Source organism: Neltuma alba, unplaced genomic scaffold (genome assembly GCF_004799145.2).
Source record: "Neltuma alba isolate B1F8T4 unplaced genomic scaffold, ASM479914v2 tig00005374_pilon, whole genome shotgun sequence".
In the NCBI taxonomy this organism is placed as follows: Eukaryota; Viridiplantae; Streptophyta; class Magnoliopsida; order Fabales; family Fabaceae; genus Neltuma; species Neltuma alba.
The window spans coordinates 60665-85084 of record NW_021634084.1 but is presented as its reverse complement, the minus strand read 5'-3'; the positions used below and the strand labels follow the sequence as shown (position 1 = coordinate 85084).

General features: G+C 34.1%; 3 protein-coding genes across 4 annotated transcripts; all 3 read right to left on the bottom strand.

Annotated features, from left to right (window-relative positions):
- Positions 1-2206: 2206 nt before the first annotated feature.
- On the bottom strand, positions 2207-6892 carry LOC114747591 (protein IMPAIRED IN BABA-INDUCED STERILITY 1-like). Of its 2 annotated transcripts, XM_028935941.1 has the most exons (9): positions 6318-6892; positions 5202-5486; positions 4731-5042; positions 4402-4629; positions 4086-4183; positions 3653-3764; positions 3082-3570; positions 2672-2804; positions 2207-2494 (listed from the first exon to the last, which is right to left on the bottom strand). In XM_028935941.1, the coding sequence occupies exons 1-9, from the start codon at positions 6669-6671 to the stop codon at positions 2487-2489; spliced, it is 2019 nt and encodes a 672-aa protein (XP_028791774.1). In that variant the 5' UTR covers positions 6672-6892; the 3' UTR covers positions 2207-2486. The 2 variants fall into 2 exon arrangements, with proteins under 2 accessions (XP_028791774.1, XP_028791773.1); XM_028935940.1 differs by lacking the exon at positions 2207-2494 and having other exon boundaries at positions 2538-2804.
- Positions 6893-7540: 648 nt separating this feature from the next.
- LOC114747588 (uncharacterized) lies at positions 7541-11807 on the bottom strand. Its single transcript, XM_028935936.1, has 4 exons — positions 11626-11807; positions 10605-11530; positions 9289-10500; positions 7541-9198 (listed from the first exon to the last, which is right to left on the bottom strand). The coding sequence occupies exons 1-4, from the start codon at positions 11805-11807 to the stop codon at positions 7541-7543; spliced, it is 3978 nt and encodes a 1325-aa protein (XP_028791769.1).
- A 3769-nt stretch (positions 11808-15576) lies between these two features.
- Positions 15577-18200, bottom strand: LOC114747585 (uncharacterized). The gene is made up of 10 exons (XM_028935935.1): positions 18054-18200; positions 17682-17955; positions 17476-17587; positions 17257-17384; positions 17063-17147; positions 16824-16959; positions 16557-16714; positions 16342-16462; positions 16031-16204; positions 15577-15852 (listed from the first exon to the last, which is right to left on the bottom strand). Exons 1-10 carry the CDS (start codon positions 18198-18200, stop codon positions 15577-15579), a joined length of 1611 nt encoding a protein of 536 aa, XP_028791768.1.
- Between the last annotated feature and the right edge of the window lie 6220 nt (positions 18201-24420).

The following is a 24420-nucleotide window of genomic DNA, read 5'->3' as shown; positions in this document are numbered from 1 at the left end:
AAGCTGAAGGCATGCGACTTGAAGGTCACTCAAGCTAAAGGAGACGAAGACGAGATGATGACTTAGGTTTAATTGGACTATATATAGCACCTAGACAAAATCGCTATTTAAACCGGACCAATGCCAACGCTGGATACTTTAGCCAATATGAGCTTTGTAGGGAAGCGGGAGGCTTATCAAGGGAGTCTCCCTAAGTATCAAGAATCTCTTTAGGCTCCTTCATTGGGACATGGATTGGCCTAGTACTTTGCTTCTTTTTGGAGTCTATGATATTAATTAATGTGGTTGCCAAATTGGTTAGCGTCTTTTTTTTTTTTTTTTTTACCGGAGTTAGCGTGTCTTTAGTTTTCATCTGTTGAAAGTACATTTGTCAAACCGACTTTCAAAACAATAAAAGCAGTTTCTACTTACATTTACCAAACTGACTTTTTCATGACTTCTTAAGCATGCGTTTGGATATCCGTTAAGAGCTCCAAACGTACTTGGGAAAATGAAAAATGTCGGTTGTAGGCTTATCTAAAGATAAAAACTTCTTTGGATTGACTTTTTTTCCCTCTGACTTGTGAAGAAAAAACACGGCACCGTTGAACATGAGAAGAGGCTACGGTGGGCGTTGCAAAAGTCAGTCTACTATTAGGTGCATTTACATACTCAGATTTGCCCTCCTCTCTCTTCTCATTCACACATTCAGGCTTATCGAAGCTGAACAAGAAGAATCACAGTAACGCATAGCGACCTCTCTCTCTTCTTTCTCTCTCTAAGTTGTGCTTGAAGAAGAGGATCCAATCACTTGAACTAGCCCCTATCTCAAGCGTCCTCACAGTTCATCGAGCTTGCCTTCTTGATAAGAAGACCAGAAGGTTTCACTCCCTCTATTCTCTTTTCCAACTTGCAATCTCCATCTGAAGAAAACGAGGAAGAAATGAAAACAAGAAGACCAGAAACTAGTCAATGAAGATGTGGTTGGGGGTAATCCCACGTGTTCCTTATTTATGTTGAGTCTTAAATCTAAATTCACAATTGATGTATTTGGTGAAGGGGGGAAAAAATAAATAAAAAAAAGGAATTAAATTAAATTAACATAAAACAAAATATTTAACTATGTTATTTTTAACAAGAAAATTATGTAATTAAAAATTTTTCAATTTCAATGAATTTTAATTTATATTCATATTTATCTATTATATATATTTAATCAATTAAAATTTATTTTCAAAATTTTCTCAATGATAACTCTTTTTATTTTTATAATTTTAATTATAATTATTCTCTAACAATTATCATATTATAAATATGTATTATTGAATAAAGTTCATATGTCTTTTAGTCATTTTATATCTAAATTTATTTTTCTATTAATCACCCAAATAAGTTTCAAAGTGCCAAATTGACTTTTTTATAATATCAATCTAAACATAAATCACATTATATTAACTCATTTTTACCTTAACTTATGTTTGCAAAAGTCAAATAAAATAAAAGTTAGTTTTACCACTACTAATCTAAACACATTCTAAGTTTTATGAATAGGTTTTTAGAGAAAGAAAATTTTCTATCCAAACAAGCTTTTGGGTGATTGACTTTTTAGAAAGACTTTTGGTGGTGTTAAGTGCGGTATACAGATACCCCTTGGGCCATATGGCGTTGATGAGTATTTTGGAAGTGGTAATCATCATTTGGGCTGCTCAGATGTTTTTTCTCGTTTAAGAAAAAGAATGTCACAATTTACAGGGTGGTTTGGGTCAAATCCAACCAACTTGTTCAATGTGTTGGGTGTCAATGGGTGAGTTTATTCTGAATTTATCAAAGAAAATGGAACTTCAGGAAGTCACAGGGACAAGAACAAAGGTTCATGATTTTGCAGTGGTGCACCTTTTCTGTCAACTTGTCAATTTATTCTTGATTATAGCAAATATATTCACTTTATTTTCGATACTTTGTTTATGTATCATTTGCTTTTGTTTAATCTGTATTTGTACTAGATGCTAGGCAGCCTATTGGTACTTTTACATGTATTTGTTTTCTATGCATGTTTACCAAAAAGAGAATAGGTTTTAGAAGACAAGAGTATACTTCTAGAGAAACAAAATAGAATACTTTCTAATCTGAGCAATGTAACTAGCTCTCCCCATCCCACCCAAACATCAAATGCATGCTTCCAACGTGCAGTGATGTCTAAAAGAACTGGGTTAATCGATTAACAAAATTTTTATCTGGAAAATAAACGGCTCTTGTTAAATTAGACCATCTTCAGTGTGGGCATTTACATCTGTAATCCTACATCTCAGTGTTACTCCCGCCGACTATGGTAAATTGATAAAACTCTTGTAATTGAAGTAGGGTAACGCCGCCAAAGATGTTAGAAGAGATCATGTTTGGACGTCTCAGTACTTCAGATGCAGTGTCGTAGTTCAGCATTGGATGCAATGCTTAGCAAAGCACCCTTGCAATAAAGTTGATGACGACTCCAATTTAAGACCCTTGCATCAGTTGTCTGGAAACGAAAATACATTAATCATGAAGACTTATGGGTTAGCTTTAAATTTACTGTTAATCAAAAAGAGGATGGACAAAAGAATTATATGACTACACAGAGCATTAACTTGAGTTTCTTCCGTGCATAGTCTAAGCTACCCAACAATAGCACACATAGAACTCACAGATTCTATACCTCTTCCTAGTCTTGATTTGCGAGTTGATCGATAAATACCATTTTCATTCCTCTGTAACGACTCAATGATTCTATTTGGCCGAGATATTTGGGGTCCCGATAATTCAGGGAGATCAACTTGCTTTCTGTGGCTCTGTAAGGTTTTCAGTAAAGAAAGTAAACTGATGTTATTTCCGATGATAAGCCAGAAGCAAAGTGAGAACATTAATCTGCATTAATATTCAATTATACACAGAAAGGAATAATCATCATATCAAGTGTCCGTTGCCGAGTCCTGAACACAGAAAGCTTATGGACCGTTTCAGCTCAGAAGTGAAGACTTACGGATGATTTTATTATAATCTTCAATAGCCTTGTACTTTAGCGTGACTAAAAGGGTATGATTATAATTGCCTGAGATTTTTCATTACCTGAGTATTTATCACAAAATCTTTTTGTTCTGACGGATCAATGTCTATATAATTGTATTCATCAGCTTCACTAAGAGAGTCTGGTGTGCCATGTGGAACCTTATGATTTTGTTGTCGATGGTTGGAAGTCTTGTCATGATGGCTTGCATTGCCAATATTTCTTCTTTCTGATACATCTGTCCCTCGTTTGGTTAAATCATAGGTGCCTTTTGCAAAGGATGGATCGAGTGCACTTATTTTGCTTTTTGAGCCGTCTGATAAAGTAGACGTAGCATCTACTTTTCTGTTTTTGGCCCATGCAAAGCCATTGGATCCTGAGACTGGCACTGGTACACTAAAGCCATGAGATACATCCATTACGCGGGTAGTCCCTGACGTGGCATTTGATGATGGCTTCGACGCCCCCCTATGCATAGCTCCTCCTTTTTCCTTAGGAATATGCGTTTTTCCATCGTCTTTACGAGCGTTTGGAGAGATGTGCTGCATTTCCTGTATAAAGAAGGGCAGCATTATGGAAGTAAGAACTGGTGATCTTTCACAAACAATATAGCGTTATACACCGAGAGAGTACCTCTTTTCTTGGAGCTGAGTTATTGACACGGGTTGGTTCTTGCAAAATTTTATGGACTCGCTTTTGTTTTCTTGATTTCGCAGCATCCTGCACTTTACCTCCAGCTTTTTTCCTGAGAGTACAGAATAATGCTGACCTTGTCACTGAAATTGGATACAAAGTATCTTGTTTGCTTTGGAAAGCCATAATCAGATACACTTAATTTTGAATAAACGTGTTTGACCAAAAAAATTTTTTTTGAATAAACGTGAATGTGAAACATTGACTAGGCCCAGGAGATGGCGTCACCTATCATTTTCATTCAACACGCACAGCAAAGGATAGTAACTAGATTCAGTTTCACAAAAAAGGATGGTAACTAGATTCAGTTTCACAAAAATTCAAGTAGAACACCGGCACTTGCTGAATATCTGTCCTACGACAATTTTCTTACCTATGTGCTTCTTCCCAATTCCTGATATCCATTTCTTTGTGAGGTGGATACTTTGGCAGAATTGATGGATCACAAGCATACGGCTGGGTGCTGAAATACTGAAAGATGAAAGATCATATTAATAATCTATCATTAATAATCTATCTTAATTGTACCCAATCAGAAGCATCGTGAGAGCATAATAATAGAATAAGATTTTTAATACACCAAAAAAAAAAAAAAAGAAGCAGGAATAAGATTTTTACAATACAAATTCTGAAGTATGTTATCCGCAAAGGATGAATATAGGACGTATTCCAAACTTCAGTGGAATTACCTCAGACATTAGGGCAGAGGAGGCAGTCCCACGCCTGAGAGGGTCAACGGAAAGTAAAGTCTCAATTAAGCTTAGAGCCGAAACTGGAAAGTCTTTACACTGCTCCCTTAGAGTGCATTCATAAGGAGTCTGAGGTTTAAACATTGTTGCAAGAGGAAGCTTACACTTTTTCCAATATTCATCAGGTGGAGAGCCACAAAGTTTAAATATTTTGTGTAATTGTTCAACCTGTAAAATCAAAAGGATGCATCAGGTTAAAGCAGCCCCTTGACTGTAGAGCTAGACAACAAGTGAACAGGCATGAATTGCTGACGGCCAGAGATAATTACTTCAGTTCTCCCCTTTAGAAGAGGCTTCCCCAGAAAGAGTTCTGCAAATACACAGCCCACGCTCCATAGATCCACCGATACTCCATAGTTTGTTGATCCCATCAAAAGTTCAGGAGGACGATACCATAGAGTCACTACACAGCTGGTCAACGGATGCTTGTTGTTAAGGGTATTTGCTAATCCAAAATCTCCTATCTTGAGAACCCCCTCATTGTTTACCAATATATTGGATGTTTTGATATCCCGGTGCATAACGCCATGGATGTGGCAGTGTTCAAGTCCACTTAATAACTGCCTCATGTAACATTTAACCTGTTTGACAAAAAAAAAAATGTAGCTTTTGACCTGTGGAAGGGGCTGTCATAAAAACGAAATCTCTTTTCAGCTGTAACTGAGCCATCTCCTACTCTAGCATGCTTGACCTTTCATTCTAAACCATACAACTTTATCAGAAAGAAGATGCTGACAAACCTGAGTCTCACTGAACTTGACGTCGGGAGAGGATACCAGGCCTGCAAGATCGTGTTCCATGTATTCAAATACAAGGTATATGCTACTTGATAGTCGTGATGTGATTATACCCTCCAATTTCATGACGTTTGGGTGATCAAGCTTACGTAGGATTGCTATTTCTCTCGCCATGAATCTAATGCTCTCAGGATGAAAATTCTCAATATGTACCTTCTTCAGGGCAACCATCCTCCCGGTTTCAACCTCCCGTGCCCGGAACACACTGCTATATGTCCCTTGTCCGATCTAATAGAAAAGGAGAAGAAGAAACCTCTAAGGAATTAAGGAAAGACCTAAATTGAAATTATGTTGACTGGATAATGACAAGATGAACAATCCATCATAGCAATGGCAAGGAACAACATAATAATTGTAAACCAAAAAAAAAAAAAAAAAAGGTATCGTAACAGGGCCAATTTAAGGACACTGGACAACATTCTTTGTGCCACTATGTTCTTTTTGCCTTCTTCCGGATCCTTCCCAATTAATATTAAGGTTATATGATATCTCCTCAGTGTCACTTTAGGTATTACATCATCTCGTTTTTTCCTGCATAGCAATAGAAATTCAATGCAAGTTGTCCTAATATGTAGAGAAATGAGTATAGAATAGTAGTCACCCAACATGTCTGGCGGCAAAAAGTATCGCATAATCATGATCTTAAAATCTCTCTGCCGCGACCCCGAAGCCAGCTTCCATTTGATAATGTGGGTTTTTAAGTTTATGACGCAAAATAAAAGCGCTACAAGTTTTCTCCTGATTCGTAAACCGCACTTCACAACCGCCTTAACTGAGTTGCGTCTGAGCAACATGACAAGGTCATATCCAACATCTCTACATTTAAAAGTAGAGCGAACTTAATTCTGCGTATACCATTAGGGAAGGTACATTTTCAAAGATCTCTATGATTATCATGTCTCAAAGTTGTGACAAACCATCCTTTCTGGTCCATTCAGGTATTTACATCACTTGCAAATAACTTGAGCGAAAAGAAAAGTCCAATTTTGTAATAACAATGCTGAAACAACTCAGGCCAAAAAAGAAATGCTGAAACAAATATCTATGACCTCTTCCAACCTTGTCTAATTTCTCAAATGAATCTGCCTTGAGAGGCACCCATCCTTGGATAGCTTCCCCTGCAACAGAGGTGAGCCAAGGGGGCCATCCGGCGGCATTCTGCTCCGCTTCCACGAATCTATGCGAAATTCTTAAAGAGCCAGTACCTTGAGAACTGTTCCTCTTAAATCGTTTCCCATCCTGTATCCGATCCTCCGATGGTTGTTCCGCTTTGGTCCCAAAATTCAGAGCCCCAGATCGGACTCTGGATGGAGGCTCCGCAACAGACGACCTCTTATCGGTGGTTACCGATACCGAACGCACATATTCAGGTGAAGCTCCGGCAATGGCCTTCTTAGAGTTAATGCAACCCATTTCTTCCCAATTTCTCCTAGAATCGATCAACAAGGGAAGAAAGCGATCGACCCTATTCGGGAAGTGAACGATGATAGGGGCATGATCCCCTACATCAGCTCCAATGCGGTTGCATCAGCTCCGAACATGTTCAGAGATAGTTAGCAGAACCCAGAGAAGGATGCATTTGACATAATTGAAAAATGATATGCCTTTGCCTGGATGGCACCCCACGCTCTCTCTCTTTCTCTCTCTTCCCGAAATGGTTTTTCTGTGTACTGGGAAAGCGAGATCTGCGGAGGATTTCCATAGAGTTCGTGGTTTGTGAGAAAGGGTCCGAAAGCAAAGGAAGAGAAATTCGTGGGTCCGAATTGGTTCATCTTTTGAGTTTTCTTGGTGTCGCAAAAGAGAGAAAAGAAAAAGGGGTATAATGGAACCGTTCGGAGGTTCTGTCATAATTTTTTGTTAGTTGATGTGGTTGCATACGGTGACACTGAGAAGGAGAGAGAATAAGAGAAGCCATTGCTACTTGCTTTTGTGGTGGTGGAGGTCGTTGCAGACCAACTCCCTTACCCCAACGGCTCCATTCTTCATGGCAGTTTGGAGTCTCGGTATTTTAAAACATGCATGTAATTTACGTACCTGTCATTTTTTTTAATATAATATAATTGGTCTCTGGCCAAAAAAATACTTCTCCTCTTTTAAATATAAGACCTATTTACACTACAAAATAGATTTTATATTTAGGACTAGATGAGTAGTTTTTTTTAAAAAATTCGCATAAACTGATGTTTATATTAAATAAACTAGATTTTACTCGCCCGTGCGATGCACGGGAAATGTATAATTACATTTTATAGTATTGATGACAATCAATAATTTACTACAGACTAAATATTTGTACTATTTACATTTGTAAATATTTCTTTGTACACAACATTTGTTGTAGTTCTCTTCAAACAACCATCTTTATCATCAACAACAATCCTTAAACCATCCATGCTCTTTACTCTGGATAACGCAACATATAGCTGTCCATGACTGAAAACAGGCTTAGGCAAATATAGACCAACATGCCTTAATGATTGGCCTTGACTTTTGTTGATTGTCATTGCAAATGATAACATTATCGGGAATTGCCTCCTTTGCATTTTAAACGGCCAACGACTTTCAGAAGGATTCATATCCATTCGATGAATTAGAACTTTTTGGTTGGGTTTTGACCCATTCAATGTTATGGCTTCAATCACGCTTTGTCCCAGATGAGATATTAGAAGTCGTGTCCCATTACACAGACCTGAAGCTTGATCTATGTTTCGCAATAGCATAATTGGTGCTCCTACTTTCAAGTGTAACTTGTGTGGTGGCATTCCAGAGCATGTAATACTATTTAAGAATTCTGTGGTATAGAGGCTGTCCATTGTATCACTTTCTTGACCAGATCTGCACACATAATCACAGCTGAGGAACTCAAATGATTCTCCTGGTAACAAAGAACAGACGTAGTGATTTATTCGATCAACCATTTCAATTGTTGGGGCCAAGATTGCTCTATCATTGAAGTATTCACCAGAAGCTAAATTATGAAGGAGATTTGTGTATATACTATCCACAATCGCATGAAGTGGGTTGTTATAATTTGTGAGCAACAACTCTTTAGGGATTTCAACTTCTGCAACACCATCACTTGATTCACCTAATTTTCCATCACCAATATGTAGCAACCAATTTGAAAACCATTCTAACTTTTCTTTATGACTGGGAATAGCAGTTGAAGTCAGTCGCATGTTCTTTGTTAACTTCAAAATTCTACAATGATTCCATAAGTATGAGGAATTAATTGAAGCATTAACAATTGTAGCTCTTGTACCTTTTGGTATGACTGGAAGAATTTGACGAAAATCACCACCCATGACAATGCATTTACCACCAAATGGTGCATTAGAATGCATAATATCCTTCAACGTTCTATCAAATGCTTCAATACAATACCTCTGAACCATCGGTGCTTCATCCCAAATGATTAACTTTGTGGACTTAATCAGATTTGCTAGTGCTGAGTTTTGCTTTATCCCACATACAGAAGACTCTGTGATTTGAATGGGGATTGCAAACCTTGAATGTGCTGTTCTGCCAGATGGTAATAATGTTGCAGCTATTCCACTTGATGCAACTGGAAGTACAATTTCACCTTTTGCACGTAATGTTGTTATCAATGCATTCCAAAGAAATGTTTTGCCTGTTCCACCATACCCATACACAAAGAAAAACCCACCGTCAGATAGATTAACTGCGGACAATATGATATTATATATGAGTAGTTGCTCATCATTCAAACTCTGGGAAAGTGTATTAGCTTCCTCTGATAAGGCTTGTCTATCATAACTCAATTCTTGCAGTATGAGATGGTTGTGTAGATCAACTGTTGCAGTTTCTGTTGGTAACGGTAATGAAGGAAATTCATGTAGACTTTTCCCATTTGCATGAAGTAGATTATCAATCTCTTTCAAAGCAGCATTCTCTTTTTCAGATAGAGAGATATGGATATCTACAAAAGATAACCAACCAGTAATAGAAACGTGAATATTCTCCATAGATAAACATACTTTGTATAAAATATAAATTAAAGTTATCGAACCTGATGAGACTGGATCATTATAAGATATGTAAAATAGATCTTCTGAGAGTAGCTTTGAGGTTTCCTTCCATACAATGTCAGGTTGTTGTAAAGAACAACATAATAACATGCTTACAAAGAGCCTCCTTAATTGAATTCCAGATGCCCATATGGCTGCTTCCTTGATTGCAGTAATGTATTCATTATCATCTTGTAAGAGTCCCAGAGCAAAACATGCAGATTTGAAAGTATCATGAACCATACCATCAATAGTTTTGATATCATCAAATGAGGTGGGACCCCTTACAGTAGTTAGTAACAATCTAAGATAATATAATTCTCCAGATGATGGTGACACATGTGTGATCCTACCAACAGCAAAACCTCTTTCTCGCTGTTTCCATTGACGTTTATCTTTTTGGTAGACGTAATAATTAGGAAATTCAGCATATGTAAGAGTTGAAGCCAACCCGCCATCTTTATTGATTTTCATCCAAGCCAAGAATTGTGATTCACAAATTCTTGGTTTTTCTAATAACTCCGCAACATCATCAGTATTAGAATAAATCACATATTGTTGATTTGGTAGATGAAAACTCAATCTTTCAACAGGAGGAAAATGATGGTGGACATCAAATCCAAACATGCGCCATGATGCTTCACATGCAGAGATATACCTACAATTGTAATATTGTTTTATTTCATCAATCACTTCTTCTTGATTGTTGTCCTTATCAAATATAGTAGCAACAACTCTATCATTGCCTTTGCTAATATATTTAAATAAGTATTTAATTGAAGTAGATTGATTGCATTTCTCAACATTTATATGTCCTTGAAACATGCACAATAATGTAGCATTATATGGAACAACATAACGATTATCTAAAGGAACACCTTTAACTTCAATTGTTCTTCCATCATTCTTTCTTCTATATGTTGGATAACCATCATCATCAATTGTGGTATTATCATTGAATTTTTTTGGGAAATACTTGCCACATTTCTTGTCTTTCATGCATGGTGATTTTGGGTTAACAGCTCCACATGGACCATGAATCATGTATTTTTTAACCAAATCATATAAGAGAGGTGAAGAATGCTTATCTGGAATCTCTGCTGAAATAACTTTGTCAATGGCATCCGGATCATTGATCTTATCATTTGGATCAAGAAATAATAATATATGTGCATGTGGCAACCCTCGTTTCTGGAATTCAATAGTATATACCTCTGTAAAAATTAAGATTGGTTAAAACAAATTATAATAAATAAATTTTAAATTTATATAAATATTTTACATGTTTGACGACATTACAAAAATAATAAACACTAACCTGCACGTATTGTTCCAAAAATCTTCTTTTCCCTTAATGTTTTCATCAATGACCGTAACTTCATTTTGAAAACTCTAGTCAATATATCCGGACGATCTGAAGGATTTACTTTATCTTGTTGACAAAGCCTTGTGATTTCTGGCCATGCTGGATTGCAAGTGAATGTTATAAATATATCTGGATAGCCTGCCCATCTACATAATGCCATAGCATCTTGATAATTTTGCAACATATATCTTGCTCCACCAGTAAATGATGAGGGTAATATAATACGTTTCCCAGTAAGTGAAGCATTCCTCTCACCACTTAAAACAGCATCAGATAATCCTTGGTACAAATCAGCTCTAAGTTCTTTTTGATGAGTTCTAACCCAAAGCAATCTTTGTGACTCAATCATAGTGTAACCATCCACAATGAATTGTTGAAGTAATCTTGATGCATGTAACAATATTGACATCTCGTTTTCTCTTCTCATAAGTCTGTATGTGAAAAATTCTCGTATGCTTAACCTTTTTCTTGACTTTGTAACTGGAAGAGTTTCTTCTCTGTGTTCAATATCATCTCTGTATCCATCTTCACCATAAGGAAACAGCAGAGGATATTGTAGAGGTAAATATGCTGGATGTAATTCATTAATTCGCTGTGGTGTCCCTGATTGCTCTTCTATGATAATGTCCCTGACATTGAACATAATATCTATGTCACCGACAATCAATGCTGCAACTTCAGAAGCACAGGGAAGATTGTAGGTTCGCCCATCATTTGCCCTTGAACTCATCAAGCATAATCTCAAATTTTGACGGTGTTCTGTACTTAAAAATTGTGAAGCAAAACGATATTGTTGTACAAATGGATTAACTTCATCCAATTGAGTCTTTATTTGTGCAACAATTCTTCTATCAATTGTTGATTCCCTTTGGTGTTTACTGGAAAAAAGATAAATATGAAGTTCATAAATTTAAATTTATGAATAATAAAAATTCAAATGATAAAATAATAAAAATGTAGTAGCAAGTAATACCTGACAGCAGCAACTCTGTTTGAGATCTCATTGTCAGTATCAAATATGTATAGTTGTGAGTACACTGGTTGTGAACCTTCAATTGGTAATAAGCTGCCAATATTATGATAATTTTGTCCAGACAATATGAATGAGTAAGGACCTCCACCGGAATTTTTAGAATGATCAATCTTTCCTCCCATAGACGTGAAAGAGAACATGTTATTGTACTGCCTTATATTTGTATGAAAATTCTTTGAGTCTGCGGTATCCTTTTCTAGAAATAACTCTTGGAAGAGAACAGGCGGTGCCTTCAAAGGGGGTAGTACTATTTTGCCTTTCATACAACACATTGAAAATGTATTAACCACCCTTTTTTTATTATCTTTCTTCACTCTTTCATTATACCAAAGTAGGGCTCCACAGAATTTGCATTTATGTATTGGATCTCCCTCATCAATGTATTCTAATAAAAGATAAGAAGTGAATTAGTTTTATATGAGGAATAAATTATGGCGTGAAGATTCAAATTTAAAGGAAATAAGATTACCTTCATAATTAATATCATTCTGGAAACATGTTCTTCTGGTAGTATGATCTAAATCAGAATTACTACCTGAGTGGCACGTATCAAAATATGGTCATATTTAACAAAACTATCATATATACTATAATCCATACATGTACACACACATATATGTGAAAATATGAAATAATAACAAATATAACAGCAAAATTACACGTAGTAACCTGCAACATTTTCAGTGTTTGGAAAATAATCTTCACAATCATCTCTATCGCTAGCATCAATCATCAGATGAATGTCCTTGTAATATTTTTCTTGTGGTGTGAAATCTACAAGAAAAAAGGAAATTATCATGTATGTACAAAACTCCCATCATCACTTTTGTAAATTGAATTAATTATAGGGAGAATGAAAAAGAACAACCAAGAGGGAGTGATATTTATGGAAAGAGATGATAACAATTAAATTTATTTAAAAGAACCAAATATTGAAGTATAAATTTAAAAGCACTATATTGTCCTTATCCAAACGTTCTACACTTTCTCCTATATTTTCTCCTACATTTTATTTTTAAAACTAATATCAATTAATAAAATTCACTAAATTAAACGGACTTTCTTTCACAATTTACAACATGTGTAAAAATCAATGAAAAGATATGCAAAAAATTTTTAGTCAAGTAAAAATCAAAGTTTTCTATTGTTTAAAAGAAATTTATTTTTAAAACCATTGTAGATTTTAATTAAAATTAAAATATTACATAAAAAAATGGAAACTTTAAATTTTATATCACCGAACAATATTTATATATTTTTAATTGATTTTTACATAACTTGTAAACTTTAAAGGAAATGAGGTTGAGTTTAGTGAAATTTATTAATTTGTACGTTAATGATATTTATTCAAGTTATCTGTTATCAAATATACTTTATTGGAGAATAAACATCTGTTACATCTAAACCCATGTGCTTTATGTAATTGTTAATATTCAAACCAATAATACCTTGCTCTGTTACATACATTAGAAACAAATGTGACTCTTAACTATGTTGTTTGAAATTAATTTCATTGACTAACCTTGCTGTAGATTACTTGTCTTTCTTCTTCTACATGGAGGTTTGTTGACATCATTATTTTCCAGACCTCTATTCCTAGCACTTTTTCGGGTTAGAGGTTGCACTCCAAAATGTGGTCTTTTATGGTTGACAAATTGAAAGTTGCAAATGCCTGTGTCATACAAATATAGGATTAAATAGAATTATTGGTAATAGATATTGAAACATAACACATACCTGTGAGCATATTCCTTTGAAATCTGTTTGTTAGATTGGAAGATACGTTTGTTATATCTTGCAGCATAATAGGTTTTTTTCTTTCTTTGTGTAGAACATCAGTGGATGATTGAGTATTGATATCATCTAAAACATCGCCAAAACCCTGATTTTTTTCAACTCCCATATAAGTATGTGAGTCTTCTTTATTGTTTCCAGCAGAAGATGAACTCGAACAATGGGTTTCAGCTAAATTGATTAATCCTAATAAGAACATAGAAATTAGGACGTCATAAATAGAACATAATACAGGAAATAGGAACATATGTCTAAAATTATCCTTATCATAAGAATTTATTTTTCATGTGTAAAGATAATACCTGACGAAAAGCATCCATTAACATATGATCCATTGCCCATGGATGGTGAAGATGATGTTACGCATTTACGCTATATCTGTGGGTAGATTTCAAATGGAGCTTGCGCTCAAATATATTACTGGAAGACATGGGTTTAGAACATACAAGCTATTCTAATATTCGAGCAATAGTAGCATCTAAAATGAGAGGCAAACAACTTTGTTTTTAATGCAATAGAAACAGGTATGTGTATGTCCTATATATATATATATATATATATAAAAGACGATGTTGATCTTGATGAATAGTAACAACTTTCTTGACATTAGTTTATAACCATTGGATAGTTTTATTTCAATCCGACTCCTTCAATCTCATTGGCTACTTCATTGTCTATCCATGCCATTGCTTTTATTAAATATTAATTTTTCATATACATATTACTAAGTGAACAGCACTAACACTGTACGAAATTGATAGCAAATGTGTGGGAAATTGATGGGAAGTAACTGTGGCAAATTGATGGCAAGTGACTGTGGAAAACTCATGGTATTCACTTCGACGCTGTATCCGTGCCGTGTGGAATAAATGTTGCAGCATTATATTATCTTATAGAACAATTCTAATTATTATATATACTATATGCTTGTGCAGACCGAATAAAGATACTTTGATAGCAAAACGAAGATCTAAATTTTATTTCATTTTTATTATTCATTAGAGATACTAATTTTGGTCTTAAATATAACACATATTTATTATATTTATTTATATTTTCTGTAAATTATCCCTATGAGTACTCTCTGAACTATAATCAAATACAAGAGCGAGGCAGGATTATGTTTAAAGAAGATGATAATGGTATTTTAGGATAAACGTGTCATATTTTTTATAATTAACTAATTTATCTAACTTTCTTAATATAATCAAATTAGTTAAATAGGTTTTATATTAAAGATCGGAGGAGTAACAAATAAATATTTAATCCTATTACAATACCAAAAAATATGTTTCATAAGTTTTTAAGCTTTATATGAAGTTTGTGTATTTATTTTCAAATAGCTCATAAGATATGAGTTTTGTTCCGCGAGCAAAAGAAATTGCATAATTCATTTCAACATTTGTTGTCAATGGATTCTGTATAACGTATCCTTAAATATAATCCTGATGTTTAAGAGGATGTGTCCTCAAGATCTGAAATATACATTTATATGTGTGTGTGTGTCATCAATATAACTTCAAACTTTTTATAATCTGGATATTCAAATAAGATAAAGTGAATGTTTAAAATTTCAAGTAGAAAAATAAAACATCATTTTTTGCCACCCAATAATTGTTTTAAGCTAAAATTAAAATATAAAAATGTAATTAGCCTATTAGTCTGAATTTTTATGGGAAAACAGTAAAGTTAAAGTGAATCCCCGTATAAATTGTATTTTATACTAATATTGTTCCCACAATAACCTATATGATGAAGTCAATCATTTCCAATATATCGTCCTAGATTCAAATAATTCATAAAGATACGAAATAGAATCATTAACTTGAGATGAGAGCAACTAAACCATGAAAATACAACACAAACGTAAACTACTTTGATTAAATAAAAACTTACAAAGGTTCATAATGACACATACTAAGGTAAACAACATAAATGATACAAACACAACTTCATCACAGAACTAACTAAAAGGAAATACAAACTTCCAACCGACAACAGACAGAACAGCCACACGAACAACTTTTAAGAACTGCAAAGGATAAGTAATACACTTAACACATATAATATTGGACAAGACACCCATTATCTGTTACACTACTTCTCCAACTTGATAGTTTTCACATGCTTCTGTTCATTACTTGAGCTTGATCCAGTGTTAGTACCCTCAGCAATAGCATCCTCAACATTCTTCCTCACGACGCTTCTTTTTCTCCCTTTAACTGGAGGAGCTTTAACACGGTTGACCATATTTGAAAGTGTGACATCCTCTTCAGCAACACATTGTGAAACTAAATCTTTTTCCGCAATTAGAGGAACTCCTTGAGTAACATTCATATGTTCCTGACTTTGTTCCACAGCAGGTTGTGAATACTGAATAAAGCATGATCAACATCATTTATAAATATCAGAACAATTGATGGTATTTAAACATATAAATCAGAATTTGAAGGGTCCTTAATTTCCTCAATCTGCTCACAGAATAGTGCATTTAAATGGTGAATATATCTTACAATATGTAAAAAATGATTTAATCAAATTAAACAAATACCTCAATGGATGCCTCAGTAAATTGATCCATTAAATCTTCACATAAATGATATTGCATCACACTAATACTGGAACTTGGATGTCGTTTATTGTAGTCATTCAGTTTAAGAGTCAACAACATACTCTTCCCAACAGGATTGTCCAGATTTTTGGGGAAATCAACTTCCTCAGGATCCTAATCCATCACAAATCCTTCAATCAGATATAAGGTTTCAATTTTAATGAGGCTAAATCAATCAACATTATTTTATATTTCAGTATACCAACAAATTAGTAAACATATCATATATCAAATTATAAGGATTGTTATACCTCATCTAGAATAACCTTCAACTCAGCGGCTGAATTTTTAATTAACTCAACCGCAAGTTTATCCCAGAATATTATTGAAGCAATTCCTGTCTCATCTTTCACAGTGTAATGAAGCTTCATCCTAAAAACATAAACAAAGTAATACATAAGGTAGTTTATATACTGAAATATCTAAGAATGCATAAACTACCATTTTTAACCAGTGCAAAATATACTTGTGGTCAATAAACTCTGGTTTCTTCTGACATGATGGGCATATCCAACTCTCATTCTCTAAACGAAGCTTTGTACCACACTTGGAGCAACCTTGATAGATCCAACCATATCTGGTCTCTAACTTTTGAATAATGCACCTAATGACAAAAGTTTCTCCCTGACATACAAATGTACAAAGTTATACTGATTAAAATAACTTATACAATATTGAATTTATAAATTATAAATTAGATTTAGATAGTATAACTATCATAAACCTTACTAACCATGGGTTGATCTTTTATGTTTGATATAGCAATCGGGCTTTGGTTGCAATTGATGCTAGTACGTGACTGTTGACTCAGTGGAGTTAGTACGGGCTGGCTAAGGAAGGACAAACTTGGAGAGCCATTGTCTTTTGAACTATAATATAATAAGCACCAACAAATTAATTTATATAATCAATTAAGTGATTAATTGAGCAATTTGATTGAATTGATTGAGTTTATTTGTTAGTTTTGCAAACCTATCAATCATTAGTTGCACTTCCTTGATGGGTGGGTTGAAAAACACCCTTGTGGCATTAAAAGAATTGCAAACCTGTGCTCTTCCTATATTTAGATAGGTAATGGAAGAAATAATAATTAGTCACAGCCAATAAATCTTGAGAACAAAAAGTATTCTATATATAAGGTCATTAAAGATTATGATATATCTTACCATCTTCTGAAAAACCAACCCTAGCCAGGTTTAACAACACCACAACAGGTGTCTGTGTATTCTGGAGCTGAGACATGAAAGCATCGCTGGCACATTCATCAAATAATATACATTCTACATTGATTCCGCTGAAATGCATGAACATGAATTATCAATTATCATCATTAGTATCTACATAAGTCGTTGCACAGTAAAGGAAAAAAACGAAACAAAAGTTACTGAAAGGTTCTGTACTCAATGTCACTCAGCACCATCCTCAATTTATTCTTGGTTTCATTGTCCCGCCGATATTCTTCAAGAGTGCCAATTGATTTGACAAATGCTAAAACGTCTGGAAAATAGAGCAACACATGAAGTGTCAATAATTCAGTAACAACATAAATGATAATACTATTATTAAAATGAATGAAAATGATGTCAAATACCTATCAAGTATTCAATATTATGCTTCTCATTGAGTTTCTCTATCTCAGCAAGTGGAAAAAAAGAGTAGGAATAAGATGGCACAATGGCTATTTTCTCAGCAACATGTGTTCGTGGAGTAATAGTGATCTTGAAAGGATGAGTGGTAGCTCTATATTGGCTAACATTAGCAGAGACCTCAAAATTAGCAAAGAAATAAGTCTCTCCTTCAATGATACTGTGGCGAAACTTGTCATGTAAACTTTTGGTTAGAACACTTGCTTGTATTTTATCCCCCTGTAAACAAAATAATGATTTCCATTAAACTAAAGCATTAGTAAAAAAAACCACAAGTGACATATGCAATTTGTTAATATTTGTAAAGATAAAGAGACCTCTTTGTCTAATAAAACCATTGTCACGCAGAAGATATCAGCAGATGATCCCTTATGGAAGACATTCCATTTCCTGAAAACTCTTGCAACTATGTGCCACCTATCGGTTCCATCATTCAAATGTCTTAGGAGTGATATACGTGGCATCTTCAATAAAACTGAGAAAGTGTGATGAAAATAAAAGGTTGAAGATTGAAAGACTCTTAAAATAGAAATTCAAAGTGTTTCAATGGTGAGCATGCATGAAGGAAGTAAGTTATATTTATACACAAGCATAGCATTGTAAAAATGAAGCGGGAAAACAAACCACTAAAATTCAATGAAGAATACATGTTTTTTGGCGGGATAATATGAGCGGGAAGATGATACTAAAAATAAAAAACTGCAAGTACTTCAATGGTAAAAAATGTTTCAGAATAACTTCTACTGCTATTCATAGGTAGAGAAGGAGGTTATACTTACCTAGATGTCAAGCAAGATATTGTTAGAAGCAAGAAACTGTACGAAAGATATCTTTAGATGAGCAGGTTGAAATGATGATTCAGAAATAATAGACACAGTCCCTACTTACATCATGTTAAAATACTACATTCATCTCCTTTTCAGCAGGATGTCATTCAATACATGTGTTATATGAAATCATTTTGCAGTTTGTACGATGGAGATAAATGATACAGCTGAATAATGCAAATAGTCAGTTTGGAGGTGTGGTCCAATAACAATATAATCCGTAGCTCAAAAAGAGAAAGGCCTCAAACTTTGTATTAGATTTGTATGATGTAGCGGACAATAATAATAATGATGTTCAACTTTTTTACCTTTGAGGCTCAAAGCTTATCTCTTCCCTGTGAAAATAAAACCGAGAGAGAATTTAATATTTCATGATTTGCCTCGTCATACCAAGGTCCCCTGTCTCGAAATTTTTTTTAAAAAAAAAACAGTACAATCCCTTCAAAGTCCAATCTGAAATCATCCAACAATATTCTCAACTCACTACATTTTAACTCAGGATGTTTACAAAAGTTCACAAAACTATTCGAGACTTGTCTCACAAATTGCGAAAATCTGACATCTATCAGCTATAATGATGGTTTTCTTAGCTGTTCTTCATGTGTTTGATTGTTTAAAAAGCTTAGTATCTCACGACCTTTTCCCCCATTGAATTGATTCTACATTTACATCCTCTACATTTTACTTCAACTTTACTTTTTTTTTTTTTTATATAGAAAAAAGAAAGAAGAGTATGAGAAGCAGACTAATCAAGGATTATACAGTCCAAGAAAATCAATCGTACTCTGTACAGAAAAATGAGCAGGCAGAAATGGTTATCAGTGAAGATCTATGAGAGAAGATTTTTTTACAAGCAAAAGGCCATACCGACGATGTGTTGAGATATGCAACTTTAAATGGTTCAGAAAGAACAGAGACTCACCTCCCACTGACAGTAGCTGAAATACTACTTTCATCTTGGAATGAGCAGCATGTCAACTCAATTGATATGGTAAATAAGTAACCCATAAAGATATTATTATAGGTTGGCATGCGTAGTTTGAGAACTGAATAGATACAAATATGAAAGTAAAGGACAACTAAGCACAAAGAGTAGCTAAATAAATACAATGAAACAACTTTAAAGCAGTTTGTTGAATTGAAGACTAAGCACAAAGAGTAACTAATGATTTATGTCGGATAATAAAACATAAGATCATATATATGAAACATAATGTTCATTTAAACTAAAATGATAATGATTTATATGAAATATAATGTTAATTTAAACTAAAATGATAATTTTAAGATCATATATATTATCAAATGTAAATGTAGATAACATAAACATACCTGTCAAGTACATTCGCATCAGTCATCTAGATAGTTCAATCAAAAGCAATCCATTGCTTTTCAGTCAAGATCTTTCGCAGAAGATCTTGTAATTGTTTGGTATAAAATTTAGTCTGTGAGAAAAAGATTAAGTCTGTGAGAAGCATATACACAACTAAATAAATATACATGATAAAAACCTCCTTCAGACGAAAGTTAAGCAATACCATACACAAAAACCTTCTTGAGATGAAAGTCAAGCAATACCATACATAGTCAGTAAGGATACAGATAGTACAATCACTGAGAAAGTATGGGCATGATTTGTAATGTAGAAAGTACTATAAACATAGAAGGAGAATAGTTAGTGGCATAGTCAGAATACTGTTGCCAAATATGATGACATATATTAGCCCACAAAAAGATATTGAGTGCAACATAAACAAATAAAAAGATATGAAACAAAAGATCAATAAAGTAATCAACCAATCAACTAAATAGAAAATACATCTCAGTTTCTCGGGCCACACCACAATATACATAACCCACTACATTTGATGTTCGGATCTCTTTATATAGGACTTATTCATTCCTCTTTTTGATATGCTTAGTTTGCAAAAAAAAATAGTGATCGCTAGTGTCATCAATCTGTGATCATGGCCCTCTTCACAGCATTTCAAGAGGACTTATTATACAATATACTTGAGAACTGGAGGAAGTGTGGAATTAGGTTCGTTCGAATCATTTGCGGCCCTCTGGAAATAGCAGCAAGAGTCAATATGGCAAATCTCAGCCTTACCAGAAAGATTATAGAAGCAGGAATGACAGAAGTTGGCAGCGCTGAGTGGTTCGGCCAACGATATATAGCGTTCAGATGCATCTATGGGATTCTTAGGAATAAGGGCTTCCACGACATAGAATGGGATCTCTCAGAATGCTACAATCTGGATAACATAAGCTTCTTCTTGCACACAGTACGCATGTATAAGAATTCACTTTCTATTCAAGTCCCAGATTGTATGAATCATTCATTGTTGATAGACAACATGTTAACAACCTCGTACATGAAGATCTTCCCAGTACGAAGCAACAACCTCGCTCGATACTTTCTCGCCTTGACTGAAACCAGAAGCAGAACAGAAGACAGATCAGAGAAGATGACACCATCAGCCGAACTGAAAGAAGAATTGTACTGCTCTATGCTCAACCTACCAGACATACCAGAGGCAAAGACACCGGCGACGGATATTGAAGAACAAATTTATTGGTCTTCCCTCATCTTAGCCGACACACCGAAGCAGAAGAACCCAACAACTAAGATCGAAGACCAAATAGATTGGTCTAACCTCAGATTGAAACAGATAGGCAAGGAGAAGATGGCATGGACTAAGATCAAAGATGAGGAGATGGGGTCGCCGTCAGCTTACCTTCGGCTCAAGAGTTGGGTGAAGATTTAGGTTTCGTAGGAAATATAGATTAACTTATCTATTAGGAACAAATAGTAAATATTAGCTCCAATTAAGTATCAGTTAACTATTTATTATTATTATTTATAAAAATATAGGGTCTTATTTTAGTTCTAGAATATTCCTAATTTATCTGGAGTGTCTGTTTACTATTTTAATGTGTCCTTGTGTGTGATAAGTATAAATTAAGTTGTGTCTTTTCTAGTACTTTAATGAAAATAGTTTATTTATATCTCGTCTGAATGTTCCTTCATTGCAAGCTCTTGACAATTTCAATTTTTTTTATATAACTTTATTATATATATTGAGCAATTTTTTTTATGGAATTTTTAGTTGAACTTCTATTTTGTTCGGTGTATCGAAGAGATCTAATTGGTTTCAAATACGGTTGAAGAGAAATTGCCAGGAGAGTGAGAAGTTAACTCACAACAGCCAAAGAAAGAATACTTAGTCCAAACCGACGTCGCTTTTTTGACCATTTTAACACAAATATCAGAATATTTCACGTCATTAATGTTTTTGACTATTAATCAATGATTAAGTATACTTTTAAAAATTTGTAATATCTGATTCATTTGAAAATGATATGATATTATGACATCGAAATAAATTTAATTAATGAGATTTGGATAATATTTTGATTTGGATTTCAATATATTGAATTAAATAAGATTCTTATTTAAGACTCAAATGAAAAAATTAATAATTAATTTTGAATTTGAATAATATGTTAATTAAGATTTGAATATATTGAACTAAATAAAGAGTATAATAATTAAATGATATGTTAATCAGATATTTTGTTCAGTTGAATATATTTTGTACATTAAAATATCATATCTTGGGTTTTATTTAACTTCGTTTTTGGTTCATGTTCATGTTTCCTAGATAGTTTAACCACAGTTCAATTATAGATTATTCATTTTGTTAATTTTCTGTTCAGTTTGTAACAATCAGATTCTGATTGTTCACTTAGTCTTTCATATTAACACTTCATTATCAATAAGAGATTAATAAACGATATTTTAGTAACAAAGTTACTTTTTTTTTAAACATATATATATATATATATTAAATATTGGTGTTTGATTTAGCTTTTTTTAAATATATATTAATTATTGGTATTTGGCCTTTAAAAAATTATTTATTAATAATCAGTAATCAATAATATCAATAACTAATAATAAGGTGACGGAAGAGTGGGTGAAAGAAAAAGAAAAGAAAGGGAAAGAAAGAAAAATTAAGAAGGGGAAGCAATGAGGCCCGCAAAGATGGGTAAGAAGTGTTGGTTGAGATGCGAGCTGACTTGAGTCCGATAGAAAGGGAACCTTCTTCGTACTTCTTCTCTTTCTCCATCTGATTCTCATTCTCCCCACTGATTAAAGTTTCTTGTTCCTTCATTCTTTTATCTCTTGTTGCCTGAAATTATTTCGTTTTGTTTCTGTTTCAGATTAAAGACTTGAAGTTTTTTGCTTTCGATAAGAGATAAACTTATCTTCTATTATGGGACTTTTTTCTTTTTATGATTATCTATGGGGTAATGCCAGAACCGATTTCTAAATGCTTCCTTGATGAATCAGGGATCGACTAATTAGTGCGGTCATTGGCTTTCGAACTTGCGTTTCTATTTTTTTTCTTTTCCTGGGTTTCTGCGAATTTCAGTTCTTTGTTGTTACAGTGGAAATTGTTTCGTGGGTTTTCATTATCATGCAATGTAACCCTTCTCCCTCAGATTGCCTATGTCGATCAGCCAATGTAACCTCACTGCAATATCCACCATTTACTTCAGTAACACATGGTCCACAAAATTCATTCAAAAATCCAGACACATCTGAAAAACAGTTCGAAATAAAACTGGAAGTTTAAATCAATTCTTGATGAATGACTGTGCTTTTCATTACGTCCCAAGCATCTATGACTATCGTCTCCTCCCCAAAGCTATCAAGGTATGTAGAGCTAACCTGTCGTCCATTCATGTTGACAAAGAACTTTGTGATCCTGTAAGGTCGACGCTATCTAAACTTTCCAACCAGACGTTCCAAGACTTCATCGTCTCCCATGGTTGGCGGCATCCAAATACCCTCTTCATTGGGGTGCATATAAAATAGAAGAATCAAACCAGGTAAGTAAACAAAATTTGTGAAGGACAAAAAAAACAAATACATACAATCATAACAACATAAATCACTTCATGAAATAGCAAATGATCAACAAAGGCCAACATGTTCAAAGCTTCCGTCTAACCACGCCCAAATAGCCTCTTCTCCATGAAAAAATTGCAGTGAAGCTTTACCAGTATGTAAGCCTCACTTCTTGCACACGTTAGATCTGCAAGGCTGACCGGATCTCCCCAAAAGACAGAAATGATTTATCGTAATCAAAATGCAAGAGGAAACAATAAAAACAATATAGAAGATGATAAAAAAGAAACAGAGGCCGAAAGAAATATGATATCCCTGCTTCGTTGTACTGACCATTTTATATCCATCTTTGGCTAACAAAACGCGGGATATAGACGATTTGAATTTGAATTCCAAATATGACATGACTGCTTGCAGAGACCTCATAAACATCATTCAATAATGGCTTGCACGCAGCCCATAAATTGAACGGCGAATACAGCACTTGAACGGCTTATGAACAGGAAATTGAACGGCTTATGAACAGGGAATTAGGTGATAAGCCTTATTGAAGCCGCATACTATTGATCGGCTTGGGTGGAACACTATTTTATGTTTTATTGATATTTTTAATTCAATTTTTATTTTCCAACATTTAAATATTTGAAATAAATTTTATGCTTCTATTAATGTCAATAGGAAAAAAGATAAGAAAATACCCTGGAAATTGCCAAAGAACAAATTAGTGTGGATGAATTTCAAAATTTCAATATAAACTCTTTGTACGGTTGTACCATTTTAGAATTTTCAAATTTTGTGAAATTACACAAACGCCATTTAATATATATATTTTTAAATATTACCACCTCAGCACTTCCAAGCCTCAGTGATCTTATAGGTGCCCACCCACTAGAGCTTCAGCGACATGTCACTAGAACTCCCGTGATCAGTCACCGAAGC